Source organism: Ziziphus jujuba, chromosome 7, assembly GCF_031755915.1.
Source record: "Ziziphus jujuba cultivar Dongzao chromosome 7, ASM3175591v1".
NCBI classification, from domain to species: Eukaryota; Viridiplantae; Streptophyta; class Magnoliopsida; order Rosales; family Rhamnaceae; genus Ziziphus; species Ziziphus jujuba.
The window spans coordinates 3229109-3251099 of record NC_083385.1 but is presented as its reverse complement, the minus strand read 5'-3'; the positions used below and the strand labels follow the sequence as shown (position 1 = coordinate 3251099).

At 35.5% G+C, this 21991-nt stretch overlaps 4 protein-coding genes across 8 annotated transcripts; 1 reads left to right on the top strand and 3 right to left on the bottom strand.

Annotated features, from left to right (window-relative positions):
* Positions 1-338: 338 nt before the first annotated feature.
* On the bottom strand, positions 339-2715 carry LOC107423629 (zinc finger CCCH domain-containing protein 1). The gene is made up of 3 exons (XM_016033214.4): positions 2387-2715; positions 1419-2248; positions 339-732 (listed from the first exon to the last, which is right to left on the bottom strand). Exons 1-3 carry the CDS (start codon positions 2418-2420, stop codon positions 628-630), a joined length of 969 nt encoding a protein of 322 aa, XP_015888700.2. The 5' UTR covers positions 2421-2715; the 3' UTR covers positions 339-627.
* A 1585-nt stretch (positions 2716-4300) lies between these two features.
* Positions 4301-13110, top strand: LOC107423652 (uncharacterized). Of its 5 annotated transcripts, none has more exons than XM_016033243.4 (9): positions 4301-5447; positions 5875-6063; positions 7216-7308; positions 7406-7588; positions 7683-7785; positions 7908-8093; positions 8501-10980; positions 11575-12176; positions 12570-13110. In XM_016033243.4, exons 1-9 carry the CDS (start codon positions 5214-5216, stop codon positions 12727-12729), a joined length of 4230 nt encoding a protein of 1409 aa, XP_015888729.2. In that variant the 5' UTR covers positions 4301-5213; the 3' UTR covers positions 12730-13110. The 5 variants fall into 5 exon arrangements, 3 of the variants coding, with proteins under 3 accessions (XP_015888729.2, XP_015888728.2, XP_015888730.2); XM_016033242.4 differs by having other exon boundaries at positions 4302-5447; positions 11572-12176; XM_016033244.4 differs by having other exon boundaries at positions 4302-5447; positions 11572-12176; positions 12548-12797.
* Positions 13111-13786: 676 nt separating this feature from the next.
* Positions 13787-18533, bottom strand: LOC107423621 (DEAD-box ATP-dependent RNA helicase 31). Its single transcript, XM_016033205.4, has 10 exons — positions 17387-18533; positions 17188-17294; positions 16831-16886; positions 16157-16381; positions 15678-15884; positions 15502-15588; positions 15309-15404; positions 14822-15037; positions 14344-14526; positions 13787-14136 (listed from the first exon to the last, which is right to left on the bottom strand). Exons 1-10 carry the CDS (start codon positions 18352-18354, stop codon positions 13909-13911), a joined length of 2373 nt encoding a protein of 790 aa, XP_015888691.1. The 5' UTR covers positions 18355-18533; the 3' UTR covers positions 13787-13908.
* Positions 18534-19233: 700 nt separating this feature from the next.
* On the bottom strand, positions 19234-21438 carry LOC107423615 (trehalose-phosphate phosphatase B-like). Its single transcript, XM_016033199.3, has 9 exons — positions 21286-21438; positions 21023-21163; positions 20791-20862; positions 20568-20693; positions 20316-20372; positions 20028-20129; positions 19794-19871; positions 19536-19676; positions 19234-19443 (listed from the first exon to the last, which is right to left on the bottom strand). Exons 1-9 carry the CDS (start codon positions 21373-21375, stop codon positions 19285-19287), a joined length of 966 nt encoding a protein of 321 aa, XP_015888685.1. The 5' UTR covers positions 21376-21438; the 3' UTR covers positions 19234-19284.
* Between the last annotated feature and the right edge of the window lie 553 nt (positions 21439-21991).

Here is a 21991-nt window from a genome sequence, read left to right as displayed (position 1 = left end):
AGTGAAATTTTTTCGACAAATCCAAAGGAGGGAACTTGACTCGTTATTTTAGTTCAAATTCACTCATTATTTTTTTCACTGTTGAAGAATAATAAAGAAAGAATATATATATATATATATATATATATATCTATACACACACACATTTGGAAAACACCCTCAAAAACTGTATATTTTCAGAATAAAAAGCAAGAAACTTATTTTACATAATAAATAAATTTTTTGAATAAATATAAATAGTTAAGATGGAACTTTTTTTTTTTTTATTGCCCCATCTAATATGTGGCCTTAGTGGCAATAACTTCATCAAGACAAAAGGATATGCTTACCCACACGACTACAGAGTAAAGAAATTTTTATTCTTTTGGGTAGAATGGAGAGGACCAAAGGCCGAAGAAATAAACTACACAGATCATACCGGGCCCAGCAATCCAATCACATCCTCGAATAACAGCGTTTGAATTCTAACAAAGAAAAGTTAAAAAAAAAGAAAAAAAAATGTAACTCCCGAATTTAAGCTCAATGCAAAGAGACTAAACCCGCCAGCTGCAAAAATGAGATCTCGGCAATTGGAAATCGAGTTGAACAGCGACTGGTTTTCCTATACCGACTAATATTGAGCCACCATTATCTCCCCTCCGCAGCCATCTTTTTGCGTATCTCATGAGCTGTATTGAATATACCGAGTGTAGGCTGGTTGCACACATAGCACTTCTTGTTCTTGGAATGATGCTGTCGATACAAATACACAGGTTTAGTTGACACCTCAAAAGAGACAAAGATGCACATCATTTGGTCTTTTGGAAAGTAAAACAAGAAGACAAAATATATCACAGTTCACAGACATTATTTATGGTACACAAAATTTTGGCTTATCATCAAAAAGCTCATCCAGGCAAAAAAGCCAAAAAAAAATTAACTCAAGACATAATCCATATGTTAAGCAGTCATCCACAGTTCAAAAGATCTGAAATTTACTAAGTGGCTTGTATCACGCACTTCGCTAATCAATTTGCCAGGTCTTGTATGATTAATAGCTATATGGCAACAATAATCATTCAGTGAGTTTAATGAGTGCACGCACACATAGAAAAAGAGATATATATCTATATATATATATATAGAGAGAGAGAGAGAGAGAGAGAGAGATAGAGGAGAACGGTAGGCAAAAGCAAACAATAACCATTCATGCAAGCTCATAATTTTCCAAATTCGAAAACCAGCAACTTGCTTTATTCAACTTCTTTCATAAACTTTTTGAAACAAAAGAAGATTGTTGAATAATTTTGGTTTTAAGAGGGAATATTTTCTAGTACATAGCCAACAAAGAGACAAAATTCTTTACTTATTTAAAAAGATTTAACATCAACATACTGCATTAAAGCTACCAAACACAAATAAGAAAAAAAAGGAGATACCTTTAGCGCGCAATGCTCGCAGAAGTAGTGCTTGCACTTGGTTACAACAGGATCCACAAAAGGCTCTCTACAAATAAAACATGCAAAAGGCAATTCATCATCATCATCATCATCACTCTGCTCTGCAGCAGCTTCATCGGAATCGTCCCCTCCCAAAGCTGAATTTCTCCTCCTTGCTTTCTCTTTTTCCTCCCACTCCTTTTCCAATTGCCAACCGGCCTTATAATCACCACGATCATGCATAAACTTGCAGGAGTCTCCGTAACCACAATAACCAGTCTCTTTGTAATCCTTACATATGTCTGGCTGATAATCAAATCTCGATGAAGCTCTTATGTGGGCAGAAGCTCTGAGAGGCCCATGAGCCCCTCCAGCTTTCTCACTTGCAACCGTATGCTCTCTTCGGAACCCAGCTTTGTAATCGGTATATCCATGGATTCCTTTATAAACCTTTTCATCCCCAGTGCCTTTCCCTTTTCCTTTGAGGCCATCCTCTGCTTGCCTAAGCACTCTCTCGCGGATTGCCCGTGCATCCTTGGAGAATTCAGTCTCGGTCTCAAGGGTTGCTGTTGCTCTGCTATCGTGTTGAACTTGGATTTCCTTCGAAGACTCGAACTTGAAGATTGGTGTATCGGATGCGGCATTTGATTCGGTTGGTTTAGAGGCTTTAGAGGGTCCTGAAGAAAAATAAAGTTTACTGTCGGGCTTTGGGGCTTTTCTTTGACTGTGTAAGAATGTGCTCTCGGTTTTCGATTCTTCGTCGTCTTCTTCCTCAACCGTTCGTTTTCTGATGTTTTTGTTCTTCGACGGCTTTCGGAAGAAACTGCAGACTGGAAATTTTCAAGGAACAGCAAAAATTTTTAGTGGAATGGCAAAAATTCAAAAGCATAAATAGCAGAATCAGAAGGAAAATATACAATAAATAAAAGTAAAAATCATAAGAAATAAGAAATAAGAAATAGATGTACCTTCAGGCTGTGGCTTCCCATCCGAGTCTGCCATAGGAGCTGAAAGTATCACAGTGTTCCGACAATTTAAACAGTGATAAAACCCTAGAATTGAAATGGGGCTGAAAATGGGAGCTGGACAAAGCAAAGTTTGGATTTTTTTAGAACCCTAGGAGATGGAAATAAGATGCTGGTGAAAATAAGGCTCTTCGAGAGGCAGTGAAATAAAAGAGAGCAGAGATTGGGTTACGAATTTGGGCGATTCTTACATTGCAGAAGCTCGCAGGAGCAAATAAACTAAATCTAATCCAAAAGGCCGGATTTCACACACGATTTAGCCCGCGTTTTTTTTTTTTTATGATTATTATTATTATTTTTTATAAATGTTTATAGTACAATTTTAATACAGTAACGACATTTATGTTATTCATATTGATTGTAATATTGAAAAAATAAATTATTAATTTAATTAAAAAAATATTCAATTAGGTAATTTTTTTTAAAAAAAAAGAGTAAATCTCAGGTATATAAATATAAATATTATTTAAATAATATAGCTTGTCATACAAGCTATTTTAAATTCTGTGTCATAAAAGCTATTTTAAATTCTTACCATCAAGTTTTTATTGTATTAGTAGAACAATATACATAATTCTATGATAATTTTGCTATTATAATTTTTTTAATTAACTATTAAATCACTTTAGAAATTGAAATTATATTGAATGCATCATTTTTCAAAACAAACTTTTAATAAATTATTAAATTTATATTAGATCATTAATTAATTTTAAAAATTAAAAAAAAATTAAACTCTATTATATAATTGATAAAGATACATAGAAATATATTTTTATATATTATATGGAAATATTAATTTAACTTTAATAAAATGAATGATACTTGTCCAGAAAAAAAAAAAATTTGAAGAAATAGTTATGTGTGAATTTAATGACTAATGGGCTTTAAATTTTTAGCCAAAAAATAAAAAAAAAAGGAAATTTAATCTAAATAATGTTTTCTTTTTTCTGAAAATGACTAAAATACCATTCCGTATGGAAACACAAAAGCATAAAAATAGACCCACATCGTTGGCTTCCATCCAGCAGCACCTCAAAAGGGTGCTTTTTCCTACCTATTGGCTATTGCCATCAATTGGTCTGTCTATTCTATAGCATCCCCTATCCAAACATCCCATGTCTTCTCCTCTGTCTCTTTTCCTACTTTTAAGGATTTTTGCAGATAAATTAAAAGAAAATTAAATTGAGATGAGAAAATGATTTTGGTTTTTGAGTTTTTAATTAATATATTTAATGAAAATATTTATAAGATTGCAATAGGCATTAAAAGTTCGTAATTATGATCGAGCTCATCCTCAGTACCTAAAAATGATTAACAAGTTAATACTACAATAGGAAATTAATTTGTAAAGAAGTTTAAATGCGACTTCAATTCAATTTCATTTTCTATAGTAAATACAAAATCATTATATAGTCTGCGAGTTGCTTTAAGATATAAGAATTTTTTTTAATGAAAATACTAAATATTGGAGTAAAAAAAAAAAATACAAATTATTGTCAAACAGAGTAGATAATTTAGTCATTTTTTTTGGCTTAATGATTATATATTTATATATCTTTTTTTTGATGAATAGAATTTAGTCATATATAATATGTTATGGTCTAAAATTTAAAATTAAATAGTATGGTCCAAGCATTTTTTTCAAGGTGTCTTAAGAAAGTACTTAAAAATGGATGAGGGTGAGCCCACCATGAACGCCCAGGCTAACGGCCCGGCTCATGAGGTAACCCAGCAAATTTAGTTATATTTTTAAACATTTATTTTATTTTATTATTTTTTCTTAATTATCAAATATTGTATTTTTCTCTTCTTCTCTCTCCCTTGCTTTCTCTGTTATTTTTTTTTTCTTCTTTTTCTTTTCATCTTCTATTTCTCCCCAAAAAAAAAAAAGAAAAAACAAAAAAACAAAAAATTCATTTCAAAAACCCCTCAAATGCACCACAACCTCCTCTAAATTCTCAAACCCAATCGCTACATCTGATTCTCTCCCTCTTGTCTGTCTCTCTCACTTTTCTCTCTCTTTAAAAAACCTAAGTTTGATCCACGCCTCTACCTTATTTTGCCTTATTTCATCTAATGCCCCAACCTCTCCTCCACATTTGCTATTTGGTCCTTCTTCTCCTCCGCCACTACGCCTGTGGTTCCATTACCCGATTCGCCGACACTTGCACAGTATTGGGATTGCGGACCTCCCATCTTTAGGGTTTTAATAATCTCACCTCTTTTGCATCACCAAATTGCTTCGCCAGCTAGGGTTTCTATCTATCCCTTTTGGTTTTTAGGGTTTCCGTCCCTGTTTTGGATGTGGATTTAATTCCTTAGGTTTAACATCTATCGGTATTCTGAAATTTTTTTTTTTTAAAGGTTCTATATTCCTGATTTTTGTGTTTTTTTCCCCTTAAATACCAAGTCTTGGTAATATTTGTAGCTTGTATAAATTTTGTACAATCAATCTTAACCCAAAAAGGAAAGAAACGGGAACAAAATTCTCTTCTGGTTTTTCTTGTTAGAATACTGAAGTTTCCTTTTTTAAAAGAAAAAGTCTTACCTTGGCAAAGATTTTAGGTAGATAGAGTACAATAACCCATTTGCCCAACCTGAATATCCAGCATTGCTTCTTGATTTCTCTACTTTTTTGTGTTATTTGTTTTCTCCGTTTTTGGTTTTGCGTGGAGGTAGATATTGCTTTCGGTGTAGTGGGTGGTGTTTTGAAGTGAGGTGTATAAAGATTAGTTACTGATTGTGGGGAAGGGAAGTCTTAGCTTGCATGGGCGAACATGAGCGGTGGGCGCAGCCACCAAGTGGGCTATTGCCGAATGGCTTGTTGCCCAACGAAGCAGCATCTGTGATGCGGCTGCTTGATTCGGAGCGATGGAAGAAAGCCGAGGAGAGAATTGAAGACCTTATTTCCTGCATTCAACCTAACGCACCATCCGAAGAGCATCGAAATGCGGTTGCAGATTATGTCCAGAGGCTCATAACCAAGTGCTTCCCTTGCCAGGTAACTATTCATGCGTATTTTTCTTACCATTATTTATATTTGTGTGATGTAAGCAATTGGGAAATAGGGAACTAGCAAGTAAGAAAATTAAGTATTTTTCTTAACATTCTTCATGAAGTGAATGTGCATTAGTATGTTTTTTTAATCACAATTTAACAAATGGGTGACCAAACATATTCGTTTTCTGTTCCCTGAAATAAGCTTCCTCACACTTTTCTATCAAAAGAAAAATTAAAAATAAAATCCACACTGATAGTGGGATTACGTATAACTGTTTCAGTAATTCTTCTTGGTTTGTGAATTCAACAAATATTAAGCTTTTTACACACCATTCTGTCTTCACTTTATATATATATATATTTTACGAGTATACAGTTAGTGTTTGATTTTCTCACCATTATCACCTGGAGTTTATTGTTTCCTGCAGGTGTTCACCTTTGGTTCTGTACCCCTTAAGACATATTTGCCAGATGGAGATATTGACTTAACAGCCTTCAGTAAGAATCAAAATTTGAAGGACACATGGGCCCATCAGGTTCGTGATATGCTGGAGAACGAGGAAAAAAAAGAGAACGCTGAATTCCGTGTAAAGGAGGTTCAGTACATTCAGGCAGAAGTAAGTTACTTATAGTATCATTATCTTTATTTTTATGTTTTTTATATTGTCATCAGACATTTTCTCTCGGCCTATTTGATTGAATAGGGAATGCTCTAAAAGATATTATCATAGAAACTCATTAAATTTTAGAAAGATGCTGTCAAGAAGTCATCTGAACTTCCTTAAATGTAGAAACTTCTGGTTAACATATTTCCTAGGCCAGTGTGGTTGTTTAATATGTTGTTAAGAGTCATTGGATATTAATTTTATGAGTAAATCTCTGGATATATTTAACTTCCAAAGTTAGTTTTAGTTTGCAAGTAAGAGATGTAACCATGTAAATAGATTCATGACATATACCAAAACATTTTTATTTTTTGTTTTTAAAAATATTGGTGTGTTTATAGGAAATGGATGTGTGTTGAAAATGTGAAATTTAGATGATTGCAGGTTATACTGCTATTCTATTTCATCAACAGTGAAAATGGTGCTCCATTCTAGAGAACCTTAGAATGTTTGGCTAGAAGTTTTGCGGACTTTATGAAAGGAAATGTCTCAAACTGCTTGTAATGAGTGTAATTAATTAGTCTTAACGATTATGAGGAGAAATAGGAAATGTTAAAGTTGTAATTGATAAGCATTTCAAAGTAAGTTTTCATATGATGCATTGAATTCAAGCAAGATTAGATTAAGGTATTTTTAAATGTAAAAAAATGGGTTTGGTATAGGTTTCAGAAATTTGTTTCAAATTTAAAAGTCTCTGTGTATGTTTTTAAATAAAAGAGAGAGAAATCAAAGGTGCAAGATTGGATTGGAAAAGATTGTGGGTCCCATTACTTAGGATTTTGAAGAATGGGTTTTGTTTAATAAGTAGTTTGGTTGACTTCTTTGTGAAGGCAGTAACATAAACAGTATTTTGACCTTCAATGAAATGTAGTCCTAACGTTTCGTAATGATTATATTACATTTCTTTTCCTTTTCTGCCAGCTTTGTTGTTGCTGTTGCTCCTGTTTTGATTGTAATTGTCATTGTTATATTTGTTTTCATTGTCATGGTCATTGTTGCCATTTATGCCTTTTTAGCATGGCAGTATTTCTTCCAAAAATATTACATCTTATTGATTATATTTTTGTAGTAAAATTAGTTTAATATTTTTATTTACTCATATAGGTGAAGATAATTAAGTGCCTTGTGGAAAATATTGTAGTGGACATATCATTCAATCAGCTTGGAGGGTTGTGCACCCTTTGTTTCCTTGAGGAGGTGAGAGTGGTTTATTTGGAGACCTTGGATCTTTCTCCTTGGGTGAATAAATAATTACTCAGATATCTTCTCTGAATGGTTTTGTTGCCTTCTATAGGTTGATCATTTGATAAATCAGAAGCATTTATTCAAGCGTAGTATTATATTGATAAAGGCCTGGTGTTATTACGAGAGTCGTATATTGGGTGCTCACCATGGACTTATCTCAACTTATGCATTGGAGACCTTGGTTCTTTACATATTTCATGTTTTCAACAATTCCTTTGCTGGACCACTTGAGGTTGGCATGTTTACCTTGGTTTATTTGTTTATTGTTTATTGTTTATGGTTATTATTTAGTGACCATTCTATAATATTTTTCTCTGTGCGGGCAGGTCCTTTATCGATTTCTAGAGTTCTTTAGCAAGTTTGACTGGGACAATTTTTGCGTTAGTCTTTGGGGTCCTGTACCCATTAGTTCACTTCCAGATGTAACAGGTATAGAAAATAGAAAATTTACTTGAAGATTCTCCTAGTAACCCTTGATGTTTGACTGAACTTCAAAATTTTTGAATGTGTCCAAATTGTAAGTTCTTATATGATGTTTTGAAATATTACAGCTGAACCTCCTCGAAAAGATGGTGGAGACTTGCTACTCAAAAAGTTTTTTCTTGAAGCTTGTAGTTCAGTGTATGCCGTTTTCCCTGGCGGTCAAGAAAATCAGGGGCAACCTTTTGTTTCCAAACATTTCAATGTCATTGATCCTTTGCGCGTAAACAACAACCTTGGACGTAGTGTAAGTAAAGGTATTTATACTCAACATCTTATACTAGTTACATGTGTGTCTGATCTACTCTTTGTGGGATGATACTATTTTGAGTTTATTGTTGTAACTAACCACATCTTGCTGTGTATGAATATTCTTTATTTATTTATTTTTTTGGTGAATTGCTTTAATTTTTATTTTGAGTTGCTGCTGGTAGCATTAAAAATTAGCCAAATCTTTTTCTGATCTTCAGTTTCATTGAAACTGATAAATTGCTTTTTTCCTTTTATAAGTTAACTTTGAATTATTTGTTTGTTAGACTGTGCTTCCTTTTTATTAGTAGCTATTAATATTGTCATATGTAAAATGAATATTTTCTTTTGTTTGAGATTGTACCATGTGATATATTATATATACCATGTGATATATTATATAATTCCTTTTCAGGTAACTTCTTTAGAATACGCAGTGCATTTGCATTTGGGGCTAAACGACTGGCTAGGTTGCTTGATTGTCCCAAAGAGGACTTATATTTTGAAGTAAATCAGTTTTTTTTCAACACTTGGGATAGACATGGCAGCGGCCATCGTCCTGATGCACCAAGGAATGAATTGTGGCGCTTGAGATTAGGAAATCCGGACAACATACATGGGCCTGAAAATACCAGGAGCGATACGAGCAACAAAAAGAATGAGATTTTATCTGGTCGTGAAAATCAAGGAGATGGGATACACCGATTTTTTTATGTTCCTTCCCAGCAAGGGAATTTATCTTCGGAAAGTATAACCAGAGCTAGTGATGTATCAACGATAGCTCATTCTCAAACCCAAAAGAGCTATGGAAATGCAAATAATTCACAGGTCCCTGATATGATGAGGAAGGAAATCAGTTCGAATCAGAGTGCAAATATGGATAAAGGTCAGAGAAGTTTGAAAGCTGATACTTTGGTGAATGACATTCAAGGAAGATTTCATTTCAATAGAACACGTTCTAGTCCAGAGCTAACTGAAAGTTATGTTGAAGTTCCTTCTCAAAGTAGGCATGGTAGAGCCCCAGAAAGTGGGAAAAGCCAAGCTTCTTCTACAAGGTTGGATAATAGCAGGAGGAAGAACCTAGAATCTAATACTTTGGCTAGCCATAGCATTAGATCAACTGATGATCCTTCATCTGTCAGACACATTTCATCACGTCTAAGTCTTGATGCTGCCGTTGAATCAAAGAGTGGTTCAAATAGCTATCAGGAAGAATCAGGCTTGGGGGCTGTAGCTGATGATTTTGCATCTGTTTCAGGGGCACAAGGGATGCATCAGGAGGAACAAGATCTCGTTAACATGATGGCATCTTCTACCGCTCATGGTTTCAATGGACAAGCTCATCTTCCACTTAATTTGGCTTCTGGTCACCTACCACTACCAATGCCACCTTCCATTCTAGCTTCGATGGGGTATGCACAAAGAAATATGGGTGGGATGATTCCTACAAATATTCCCTTGATCGAAACTCCATGGGGCACAAATATGCCATTTCCACAAGGTGTTGTTCCATCACAATTAACACACTATTTCTTGGGTATGGGTTTGAGTTCAAATCCAGAAGACCATACTGACACTGCTAGCGAAAATTTTGGTGCTGTGGAAACAAATTCAAGGGAGGCTGATAATGATTTCTGGCAAGAGCATGACAGGGGCTCTAGCGGTGGGTTTGATCTTGATAACGGTAGTTTTGAAATGCTTCAGTCAGATGATAAGCAACAGTCAACTTCAGCTGGTTATAACTTTCATCCTTCAGCTCGAGTAGGCAGCTCTGGAGGTTCTATGCAAGTCCAACAGAAGTTTAATGAGGAAAACCAAGGTTCATCAAGGGATGATCTTGTAGATGATTTACAGTATCAAGATAACCATGGAAATGAAGTTTACTTCGATGAGAAAACTGCAAGTTTGAGGTCCTTACCTGCCACGCATTCTGGTTCTCTGAGAAGTAAAACCTCTTCTGAGAGTTCATGGGAAGGATCATCAGCAAAGGTATCAAGGTCAACGAGGGAAAAGCGTGGCAGGAAAAATGCTCCATCGTCAGTGCCGTCTGCTGTCTATGGGAAGGGTAAGAGTGGCTCCGAACATTCCTCAACTCAGGCAGATGATGATAATAGAGATTGGAATGCACTGTCAACAATGGGTACTGAAATTGTAGAAAGAAGCGCTGGACCTCAATCTGCTTCGTCTTTGAATGTTTCAAGGCATCAATTACCTGGATATGAACCAGCTCAGACAAGTGGATCAGATTCAATGATATCTCTTGCACCTGTGCTCTTAGGTCCTGGTTCACGGCAGAGAGCTGCAGATAATTCTGGGGTTCTTCCCATTGCATTTTATCCTACAGGGCCACCTGTTCCAATTTTTCAGCTTCCTTTTTACAATTTCCCAACTGAGGCAGGAACTTCTGATTCACCACAGAGCCATTTCAGTAGGGATGAGGGACTGGATAACAGTGATTCTGGTCAGAATTTTGATTCTTCAGAAGGAGTTGACCACACTGAGGTTTTAAGTACTTCTGATCCTGTGATAAGCGCTTCGTCTGGTGAGCCATCAGAGCTCAAATCTGATATTCTCAATGGTGACTTTGCTAGTCACTGGCAAAATTTACAATATGGAAGGTCTTGCCAGAACCCATGGTATCCTACATCTGTGATGTACCCTTCACCTGTTGTGGTGCCTCCTGGCTATTTGCAAGGACGGATTCCTTGGGATGGTTCTGGGAGACCTCTTTCAGCCAACATGAATCTCTTCACTCACCTTATGAGCTATGGACCTCGACTAGTTCCTGTTGCTCCTCTTCAGTCATTGTCTAATAGACCCACTAGTGTATATCAACGATATGTTGATGAAATGCCAAGATATCGTAGTGGGACTGGAACCTACCTGCCAAATCCTGTAAGTTAAAAATTCTTTCATCTTTTACCTTATGTGTTTTTTGGCAGTTTTATTATTTGATTTACTTCATTTGATCATTTATTTGCTTTTTTCTTTTTGGCTGGGAGTTTGGTTGAGACCTAGTTTGTTTACTTTGTCATGCTTTTCACAGTATTGACTTGGGAGCATTCTTATTTACTTGATACGCATGTAGTAGTCTTTTCTCCATGTTGGTTTTTAAACCCTCTGGAGTTTACCAGATGAATATTTCTTGTGCAATTAGGGGATAATCTGTATATTTTTATGTAGTTTGCGGGGTGTGGGGAGAGGGAGGCGAGGTGTGAGAGGTTTGGAATTGGGTTGGACATATAGCATAGTTGTGCCAATATATGGTTTGTTGGGTTTTTAGAATATATGCTGTCAAGGATGAAATGCTTTTTCTTAAATTCTTAATTGAAGTTATGTAGTTATAGAGCATCTAATTTCTCCGTTTTTAAGAATATTTTTTAAAGTTAGGCAACTTCACTTTCATTGAACTTGATATAACTGTCCAAGTTATTTTGCTATCTTCAGTGGATTTATATTTTCATTTTTAATTTTACTTCACTTCAGAAGGTTTCTGTAAGGGAACGCCACGACCGACATTCTACAAGTTCAAGAAGGGGAAGTTACAATTATGATAGAAATGACCACCATAGTGATAGAGAAGGGAACTGGAATGCCAGTTCAAAGTTGCGTGCTTCTGGACGCAACCATAATCGCAACCAGGCTGAGAAATTTAACTCAAGGCCAGACCGCATGACAGCAAGTGAGAGCCGAGCTGAAAGGCAATGGGGCTCACATAGGCATGAATCATCCTCTATGTACCAGTCTCAAAATGGTCCTGTCCGCTCAAATGCTGCACAGAATACGTCTACCAATGTGGCATATGGCATGTATCCACTTCCAGCCATGAACCCTGGTGGGGTGTCAGCAAATGGGCCGGCCATGCCATCCGTTGTGATGCTGTATCCTTATGATCATAATGCTGGCTATAATACACCTGCAGAACAGCTTGAGTTTGGCACTCTTGGACCAGTAGGGTTTTCAAGTATGAATGAAGTACCGCAAGTAAATGAGGGAGGCCGGATAAGTGGGGTATTTGAGGAACAAAGGTTTCGTGGTGGCTCTGTTCAACGGTCTTCACCTGATCAGCCTTCCTCACCTCACATCCAGAGGTAGTTGGTTTGGTTGCTTCTCCAAATTACCTACAGTTTTACAAGATTAGGAAAGAAAGGCATCAAGTCGAGCACTTTGTAGCCTTACAACTGTACAGCTGCCAGTTTTTGGATACAGTGGCAGTGTCTCATAGGCCAGAATACTTCTGAATTTCTCTTTAAAGTAAATCTTTCATGTGGGGTTAGCTCCCCTTACCCTCCTCTCCCTTCTGCCACAGGGTGGTGCACTCAACAAATTCATATATCACGTGGCTGTAATATTGTAGTTTTATGTTAGAATTTTTGCAATATTTTTCTTTTTCCCATTTTGCTACATGTGATTATTTCACTGGGATTGTTTTATGATGCTGTCAATTTTATTATGTTAACAGGGGAGTTTGATTATTTTGCCAGATCAGTGGCCCAGAGGAATTATCAGTTGAAAGATGAGGATTTTCCACCTCTTGTATTTCCAATCCATGGAGGGAATGATGGTGGGAGAAACTACAATGAGAAACCCCTCCCATTACCAGGCGATCTTGTTCTCACCTCCACTCTTAAAATGATGATTTGACCATCCATTTTTTTTTTTTTTTTTTAAGGACTGTGCGGTCGCTAATGCTTCCTTGTTGCTTGTTTGTACACTAAGAATTAGTTAGATAGCCTTCATATTCAAGATTATAAAAGTTCTGGTGAAGAGGGATGCAGGCGGTGACTACCTATCATTTAGGGCTTAGACACATTGTAACTCGCTGAACTAACTTGCTTAGGTTCGCAACTTTAGGATCTTGTTTTGATTTTTGGCCCCTCAAGGTTTCTCTTCCACACACTGTATTAGGATTCTGATTTTATAGTACTCACTGTGTAGCGCTTTACTTTTATGAACCCTTGTTTAAGATGTTTAACAGTGTAGCAATAATACGTCCACAGAAAAAAATTATATATATTTATTTCAGATTCCTCTCTGAAAACGTTTTAGGAGGAATGCCATCTGATGATTGTACATCATTGGAGAGCTTAAATCCGTTGCTTCTCGGTTATAAAATTCACTTAACGGTTCCATGTTTTAATTATTGGTTGGCGAATGTTTCATTCAGAACTGTAAATATATAATCATATACAAGTATTGGCGTGGACGTACAAATAATATGTTGCATGATGTAATAGGACTATAGACATATTTATAATTGCATTATAGGATTATAACCATATCCTAAATGTTATACGTATTAAAACTAAAATATTAACGAAATTTATTTATTAAAATAATATATATTAAAACATTATTAATTAACATATTTATATAATTTAAATATAAAAAAATAAAATTTTGAAATGAATTAAAAAAACAACTATTTAAAAATTATCATGTCAATTGAAAAATAAATTTGATCAACATTTTGATAACTCTAGTATTTTTTATAACCATAGATACCACTTATTTTAATTTTTCTTCAAAAAAGTTATATTTCTTAAGTATGAAAAGTTGATTTCTTAATGAAAAACTTATCTAGAATTATATGGAAATATTATTTATTTATTAACTATATATAATCATTTTTTTAGGTGGTGGATTAATTTGATATTGAAATCTATTTTAATATTATATTATATAATAATTTGAAGTAAAATATCAATAATTTAGAGAATATAAATTAAATATCGCTAATTTTTATCAATGTATTGAAAAAAAGAATACAAGCGTCAGTTAGTTTCTCTTTTCTCTAAAAAAGACCTGGCTTCCAGCTGTCAGCTATTTGGAACGCAGTCCAGGGACATTCCTTAGTCCCATCTTGCCAAGGACAAGCTTTGGAATGGCCGGAGGATTATTAAGCCCCATGCTTCGGCTGAAATCATTAGCAAGCTCCACAAGCCTATGCTTGTCACGCCCAACACTCTTGTAAGAATTGTAATATCCAAGCCACGCCTGGTACGCTGCTTCTTTGTTCTTCATCTCCACATGAGATAGTGCCCGTTCCACCTGTGTGGTGTGTGTGTGTAATAATAATATACATATTAGTCACCCATTACAGATTTTTCGTATTTACTAATGAAGGAAAAAGAGAAAAAGAAAAATTGCAAGATTTTATTGTCAAAAATATAATGACAAAGTATAGGAGTGCAAATTTTGGGAAAACAGAAGCACCATGTAAGCTGGAAAGAGAGGAAACTTAGATATAACCTTTACCTTTCTCTTTGTATCTGGATCAACTGAAGGTACTGGAGCTTTTGATATTGGCAAATCCTTGATGGTGGATAAGAAAAATTCCTCCCAGGGTGCTAAAAGCAAAACGCCATGCCCTTCTTTACCTTTTCGCCCTGTTCTGCCAAGCCGATGTATATACTGTTCTCTATCAGCAGGCAAGCCAACCTGCGATTGCAATAAAACAAGACTGTAAGAGAGCTGCTCGACTAAATTCCATGATACCTAAAGATAAGTCTACATCGAACTAATTAAAGGTTTGATTAATAAATAACCTATAGAGGACGCTCGAATCCCTGACTAAAAAACTAGTCTTGCTAAGAAAATTAAGCGACAAATCTGAAATGTCCCAAAACTGGGTCAATGCTTCTTAGTTGCAAAAGTGAGAAGAAATACGCCTAAAAGTTGCCAAGAACAAAAGAATGAGAAAGGGAGGGAACAACAGAGGAAAATATTCTCTTACCTGTATGACAAGGGTAACATCAGGATAATCAACCCCACGTGCAGACACATCAGAAGTTACAAGTATAAGACCTTTTGACTTCCTGAACTCATCAGAAATCCTGGTCCTATAACTTTGTGGCTTTCTAGAATGAATCTCCCTGACATTCAAGCTCAACTCACCAAGAAGATCAGCAACCATTCGTGTGACCATGGCAGTTGTACAGAAGACAAGAACCTGGGCAAATTGGAAGATCAAATTTTAGACCTATGCTGTGTGCTTGTGTGCATGTTTCTTCTACTAATAATAACTTTCATAGAATGTTGTAATAACAGTGAAATAAATTTCATGAATCAGTTTCTTGAGAAACTCAAATGCATTGGCCTGTGATTAATGATGACATGGATAAGACTAATTGAAATCCACAAATGTCAGCCCTGTATTTTGGATTTCAAAGAGCATCTTCATGACCATGGCCTAGTGGATTGGTTTGTTCTTAAATGCATACCTTATAGTCAACATCATCTGCGATATGCTCCTTCAGAAGAACATATAGTAGGGGAAATTGCATCTCCAAAGGAGCAACTAAATGCATCTGCCTCACCTGGAATGATCATATTTTTTAGAATCAAGATATCAACAACATATATGAATTTTTATCAGACTTATATAAGAAACAGCATAGTCATCAGAAAGCATACTTGTGAATGTGTCTCCTCACTGCCCTCTTCAACTGTATTGATAAATTCATGGTCTCTTTTCAAAGCAACGTGACAGATTTGACGGACCTTCATACACAGAAGTACTTTAGATTTTATTCTCAAAGCACAATGCCAAAATAAAGGATGGGGGGCTGGGGAGGGATAGTGTAAGAAACCTGTTCTGGAACTGTGGCAGAAAACAGAAGTGTTTGCCGCTGTTTCGGGACAGCAGCAATTATCTTTTCAATGTCTTTACGAAATCCCATATCCAGCAAATGATCAGCTTCATCAAGCACAAGGACTTTCACACCCATCAACCTAGTTGCAAAACCTGCTGTATTCTCTATATGATCTCTCAGCCTTCCAGGTGTGGCAACTAGAATCTGTCAGTTTTAAATAAGTAACATATAAAATTAAATCAAATAAACTATGTTTGACAGGAAAATGATCATTCCATACTTATCTGGATAATAGCATGCAAGGCACATACAAAGCCAGACAGAGCATCAAATCAACTGAATGCAAGGTATTCATCAAGTAAATGAAGAAAGAGAAAGGATCGAGTAGGAGAACTTTTAAATTCCAAATAAAAGCCTAATACAACTAATTGTATAGAATTTGAGGGTACACATTTCTCCTATAAGCTAAAACTAACCTGGCAAGGGTTTGCTTGCATGCGCTTCTGTTCCAGTGCAAGCCTTGTTCCTCCAATCACAACTTGTACACCAATAGAGGGATGATATTTCAACAAGGTATTGGCTTCTGCAGCAGCTTGACTTGCCAACTCTCTAGTTGGGCATATGACAAGCACTATAATTGGCGGTCGCTTTTGGTCACGAGCAACAGGAGGTGATTTTACAACTACTTCAATTGATGGAAGCTGAAATAGGGAACTTGGTTTATTAGTAGAGCAGGAACATACATGCAAGATGCCGCTCTATCCAGTCTTATGCATGCATAGAAACACAGAGAAAGCTACTTTTTACATAGCCATATTTCTCCATTTACTTTTATCTTTTATTATCATATTTCTTCTCAAGAAGATGCAGTGGTGGACAAGGAAGACAAAAACCAAAACTCATATTAAGTTTTTTTCATATTACTAATCATGAAGTCCACTGTAAATATAGTTTTTAATATTGACAAAAAAATAAGAAAATAAAGAAATAGGATGAAAGAAAACCCACTTTATATAGAAAGTAATGCAAAAATGCATACTGACCACATAAAAATGAATAGTGGCAGAAATTCCCCAGTATAACGATAATTACAGCTCAGTTTGATAATTGGTCAAATACAGTCATGCATACACACAAATTAATCCCTTACCAAAAATGCTACAGTTTTTCCAGTGCCTGTTTTAGCCTTAGCCAGGACATCCTTACCTAGAAGACAGAAATAATTAGCATATGAGTTTCCATAAAATGACAACGCCAAATATTATGGAGATGCACAATGCGGATAAATAAAATAAACAAAGCATGAGGAACAGATACTCCAAGGCAAGCCCATCTCAATGTTCTATTCCTTGGTCAACTCAGGATTGGTAGAAAACTATAGGGCATTCAAAAAAATGTTAACCGCATCTTGAATTAAGCTGGGACTGGGAGTGACTAACAAGTCGATAACCTCTATCTAAACTTAGAAGGCTGTCCCCAGAGTTGGAAACTTGAATAGAACACGAACCTTGGAGTATCACTGGAAGGGTTGCCTCTTGTACTACAGTCATCTTTTCATAACCAGCATCCTTGATTCCTTTCAAGGATAAGGGAGAGACTGAACACTGATCAAATCTGCCCGAATTAAAACAAGATAAAATTGATATCTTTAAGTGCAAAAGATTCAAAATAAACAGAACCCATTAGAGAAATGAAAATAGATATACCTAGTGTAGCTCAAATAAGAGTCGGATTTGTTGGGCGAACTTCTTTGTGAATCTTTTGTACCGACTTCCTCGTCCAATCCAAACAAAGAAGTCGCAGTTTTCTTTGCTACTGTACCATCTTCGTCGTTATCGGTGTCTTCAAAACTATCACTATCTTCCTCGCTGATTAAATCCTTGATGCCAAACTTACTGCCCTCTACGCCTTCTTCATCTTCATCGTCCATAAAACGCAACCCTTTTCTCGAATCCTTCCCACCTTCCCTCAAATTCCTACTGTCTCGATTTCGATTGTACCCCAATCCCATTTCCACATTTTTCCCACTTCTCTTCCCCGATGAAGAATTCGCTTTCAAATTCATGTTCTCTCCTCGAGACCCGTGGCTCCTTCTCTGCGAAGAGAAATCCTCATCATCACTATCAAACCGCCTATTCATCCGTGAATCTTTCGAAAAGGACCCAATTGGTGCCTGAGCTCGTTGCCTATTCAACTCACTGAACTCATCCGAGTCGCTCTCCCTCCTCCTCCGCTTCGTTGAATAAGACTCCCTACCCCTACCTCTGTTCCTGCTCTTATAATCCCTATCTCCCTCGGACTCATCATCGCTAGTGAGTCTACCACGGAATGAGTCGGACCTCAACTCGCCTACCCAGTCACTAAGTTCTGCTTCGTCCTCAATCAGACTCTTCGAGACTCGAGCCTCTCCCCTGTCACGACCGCGCTTGAACTCGGAGCCCGACCCGGTCCTCGCCCGGAATGACCGAGCAGAGAATCTCCGTACCCCGGGTTGCTCATTTGGCATAAGGCAAGAAGAAGCTAAGCCAACGTACTTGAGCTTGAAGGGGAAGATCCGAGAGAACATGAGTGTTGCCTGAGAAGACGAAATGGAGGGTCCAAGCTTCATGGAAGGGAAAAGGGCGGGAAGAGAAGGATTGAAGAGACGCAGTTGGGGTAAGAGCCTGACGGGCATATCAACAATGCCGCTTTCGGCTACCCGAAAATCCAATGGAAGTAGCCGTAAAGTGACTGTCTTTTTCTCGGTGTTTTCGTTGGAAAAGTGGAGCCTCTGGCTCCAAGGATAGGGTTTAAGGGGTTTTCAGATTTCTCGGAATTGAGAGAAGTGTAAGGGAGTAGGGTTTAAACGTTGGAATGACATATTTTAATTTATTTCCTTTGAATTACATTTTACTCCTAATTTTAAACAAATATTTCTATTTGTTCCATGCTCTCTTGATTATTAAAAAATAATAGTAATAATAAATCTTTTTTTTTACTCTTTTTGAAAGTATTCTAAATATCATGTTATTATTATTATTATTATTATTATTATATAATATGATGAAAATATCATCTATGCTATAAAAATTAAATACCTCAAAACCTGATGTTATTGAAAACCAAAATTTTGATAAGCAAGCTCTTCTAATAAATCATCCCAAAAACAAAAAGAACAAAAAAAAAAAAAAAGAAAAAAGAAAATGTTCTTCTAATAGAATATATATCACCACTGGCATTGTAAAAGGATTTAAGCAATAGAAAGATAAAAGTTTCCTTTGTTTAGAATTCTTCAATTTCAAATTAAATATTAACCCCATTAACTTAATGAGGAATGTATATAACACCACCAAAAGCCAAGTGAAAAAAAAGAAAAAAAAGAAAAGTTCTCAAAGTCATATGAACCATCTTTTGTAATTATCCTTGCTAATTAATTTAACTTTGCACCTAGCTATCTATTTTCTAAATGTTGTGCCACAACTGATCATCTTTAGATAATCATAAGACACAACTATAAATTGCCAAATAAAAAAAAAAAATGGCAATTAGCTCCATCTGTATCCTAAACATACAGAGTTAAATTGATCAGGTTGGTCCTTATGAAAATAAAATAAAATAAAATAGATTAAATGGATGGTTGAAGATCTTGTTTCCACTTCACTAGGCGTTTCAGGAAAGACTTCACTTGGTTTGGCTCCCGAAGAGAGTAGGAAGCCTCGGTCTCCTTTGGAGTGGAAGAAACAACAATGGCTAACCCTTGGTCTTCTCCTCTAGATTGTATAACCTTTTACAAATACAATAATATTAGTGGTGAACCAAAATTATTTTGCTTGAACCAAACTAAACAATTGTGATTGGTGACCAAACTATTGTTACCTTGAAAGCATCTTCATCAGTTTTGTCATCTCCTATGTAAATTGGGAGAACATCATTGGAGTTGCCAAAACCAAGGGTGTCAAGCAAGTAGAGCAGAGCTCGTCCTTTGTCCCACTCGATGTTCGGACGAATCTCCATAACCTGTTCATGAAAAAAAAAAATATATATATATATATATATATATATATATTCATCAGTAAGATTAGAATTACATTAGGACTATGAACTTTTAACTTTTGGGATGAACAGTGATTCAACCTTTTTCCCTTCTGATATCTTGAAATTTGGATAACCTTGCATCATATCTTCCACCATGCTTTTAAGATCACCAACATCCTGCATTTTAAGCATCTATGCAATTTAGCATTTTACAGGACCTTGAGAATTAGTTGCTCCGATGTATATGAATTCTACCAAACAGTATTATGGAAATAATACTTCGCCTAATAAAATTTTCAGTAGTTGTTTATAAAGATCTAATATGTTAATTACCTTGTCTTCTACACATCGAAAGTGAACAGAGAGGCAGAACTTGTTGTCTTCGACTATTGCACCCTTTATATGTTTTGTTTTATCTCTAAGCATTATTACTATCTAAAAAAAAAAAAAAAACAGAAGATATAGTTGTTTACATATTTAGTTTCTTAATTTGGGCATCTTTGGCTCAGAGAAAAAGAAAAGAAAGAATTTGTTGTTAAGAGAACATTGACAGAGTATAGAGAAAAGATATGCAAAGTAGAAGTAAAACTTGCCAATGCTATGTTTAACAGTATTGCTTACCTCTTGAATTGTAGGTAAGAACTCTTTTGCCGGACAAAAGTCTACAACTTCCTCTCCCTTCAAAAATAAAAAATATGCAAAATGTCAGCACTTTTGGAAAGGTTAAGACTAGGTTTAAATAAATTAAATATAATCTTTATAGGGACAACCCAATAACAAAGTTATTGTTTACACGAAAAATAATTTCAAATTTCAATATCTTTATCCCCATCATATATAAAAAAAATAAATTAAATTTAAAAGATCATTAACCTTTTCATTTATGGTGATAGTTTGATGAATATCGCTGCCATACTTTGAAGAGCCTGAAGGGGTTGATATATCCATTCCATGACTTCCAGCATAGTAGACTTCATCAAGTTGCACAAATTCTAAGACCTAGTAGAGATATATAATATTGAATAAACTGATAGGGACTTATTAATTTCCTAAAGTAGAACAAAAAAAGATTACTACGGTTGCAGTATTAGATTACCTTATCTCGTCCCCTCCCAGAGATGACTGCAGTTGGGAAATGAAGAGCAACATTTTTCACCGCTTCACGCATCTATATGTAATTCAAACATTTTACCGGAGAGATATATCTATGATGGTCAAAATACTAGCATATTATATATAACTTGTATCTTAACATGATTACCACAAGAAAATACTAAAAGATAAACAAATTTATGAATAATATGTAAATATTGTGCAGGGGTTTTTACATTCTGAGTCATGGTAGCCTTATCGGGGTCTTTAACAATTTTTGATAGTGTTCCATCGTAATCTAAGAACACCACAACCTTCTTTCCTTCTGCTAACTTCATCATCTCATCAAAATTGTCCAATGCAGATGGATACTTTGTCTGTGAAAATTACCAATAAAAAAAAAAAAAATCAGTCTATTATAATTTTGATAAAAGCACACATATGTATAATATTCATTAATTAATTATGTGGAAAATAGTTCAATTTACAATGAACGTACCAACCATGAGCTGTAAGAACCAACTATGACTTCACCACAATCATCAAATCTTGCTCTCTGGATCGATTCTGTGTCTTTTTGCAATCCCATTGCTGTTTGAATTGAAATGCACTTGTGAAAGAAACCGATTTCTTTCTGCAAAACACCTTATGAATTTAGTATAAATATTGGCATTAGCTCTTTATATAGCATGTAATTAGAAAATGCCCACTTTGACATCCACTTTTTACCCGTTCCATATGAACAAAGGAAGTGAAAAAGAAGTCTGTCTCTCCCAAAACCACATAACTTTGCTCCATTTACCTCTAATAAAAGGGACCCAAAAGAAAAGGCATATTGAAATCTAGGATTAGCTAAGATTACAAAAAAGTAACATTCAGAAAATATTTCAAGGAATCATAAACCCACACTCTTTCTACGCATAAAAATAGTAAACCGCTGATATAATCCTATCAAGTTTTCCTCTTAAGTTTACACACTAATATTTTTAATAAAAACTTTTGCACAAATTAATGAGAGTCTAAAACTGAATTTAAAATGCAAAAAGCAAGCAAGCACCCGAGCAATCTCCAAAATTATCACTAAAAGGATAAGTACTGTAGGGGTTCCAGAATATAGATAACGAGGAAACGAATTATACCAACAATAATCAAATATGCTTAAATTCAATTCAATCGTAAAATCCTCAGCCTCTAATAGCAAATTA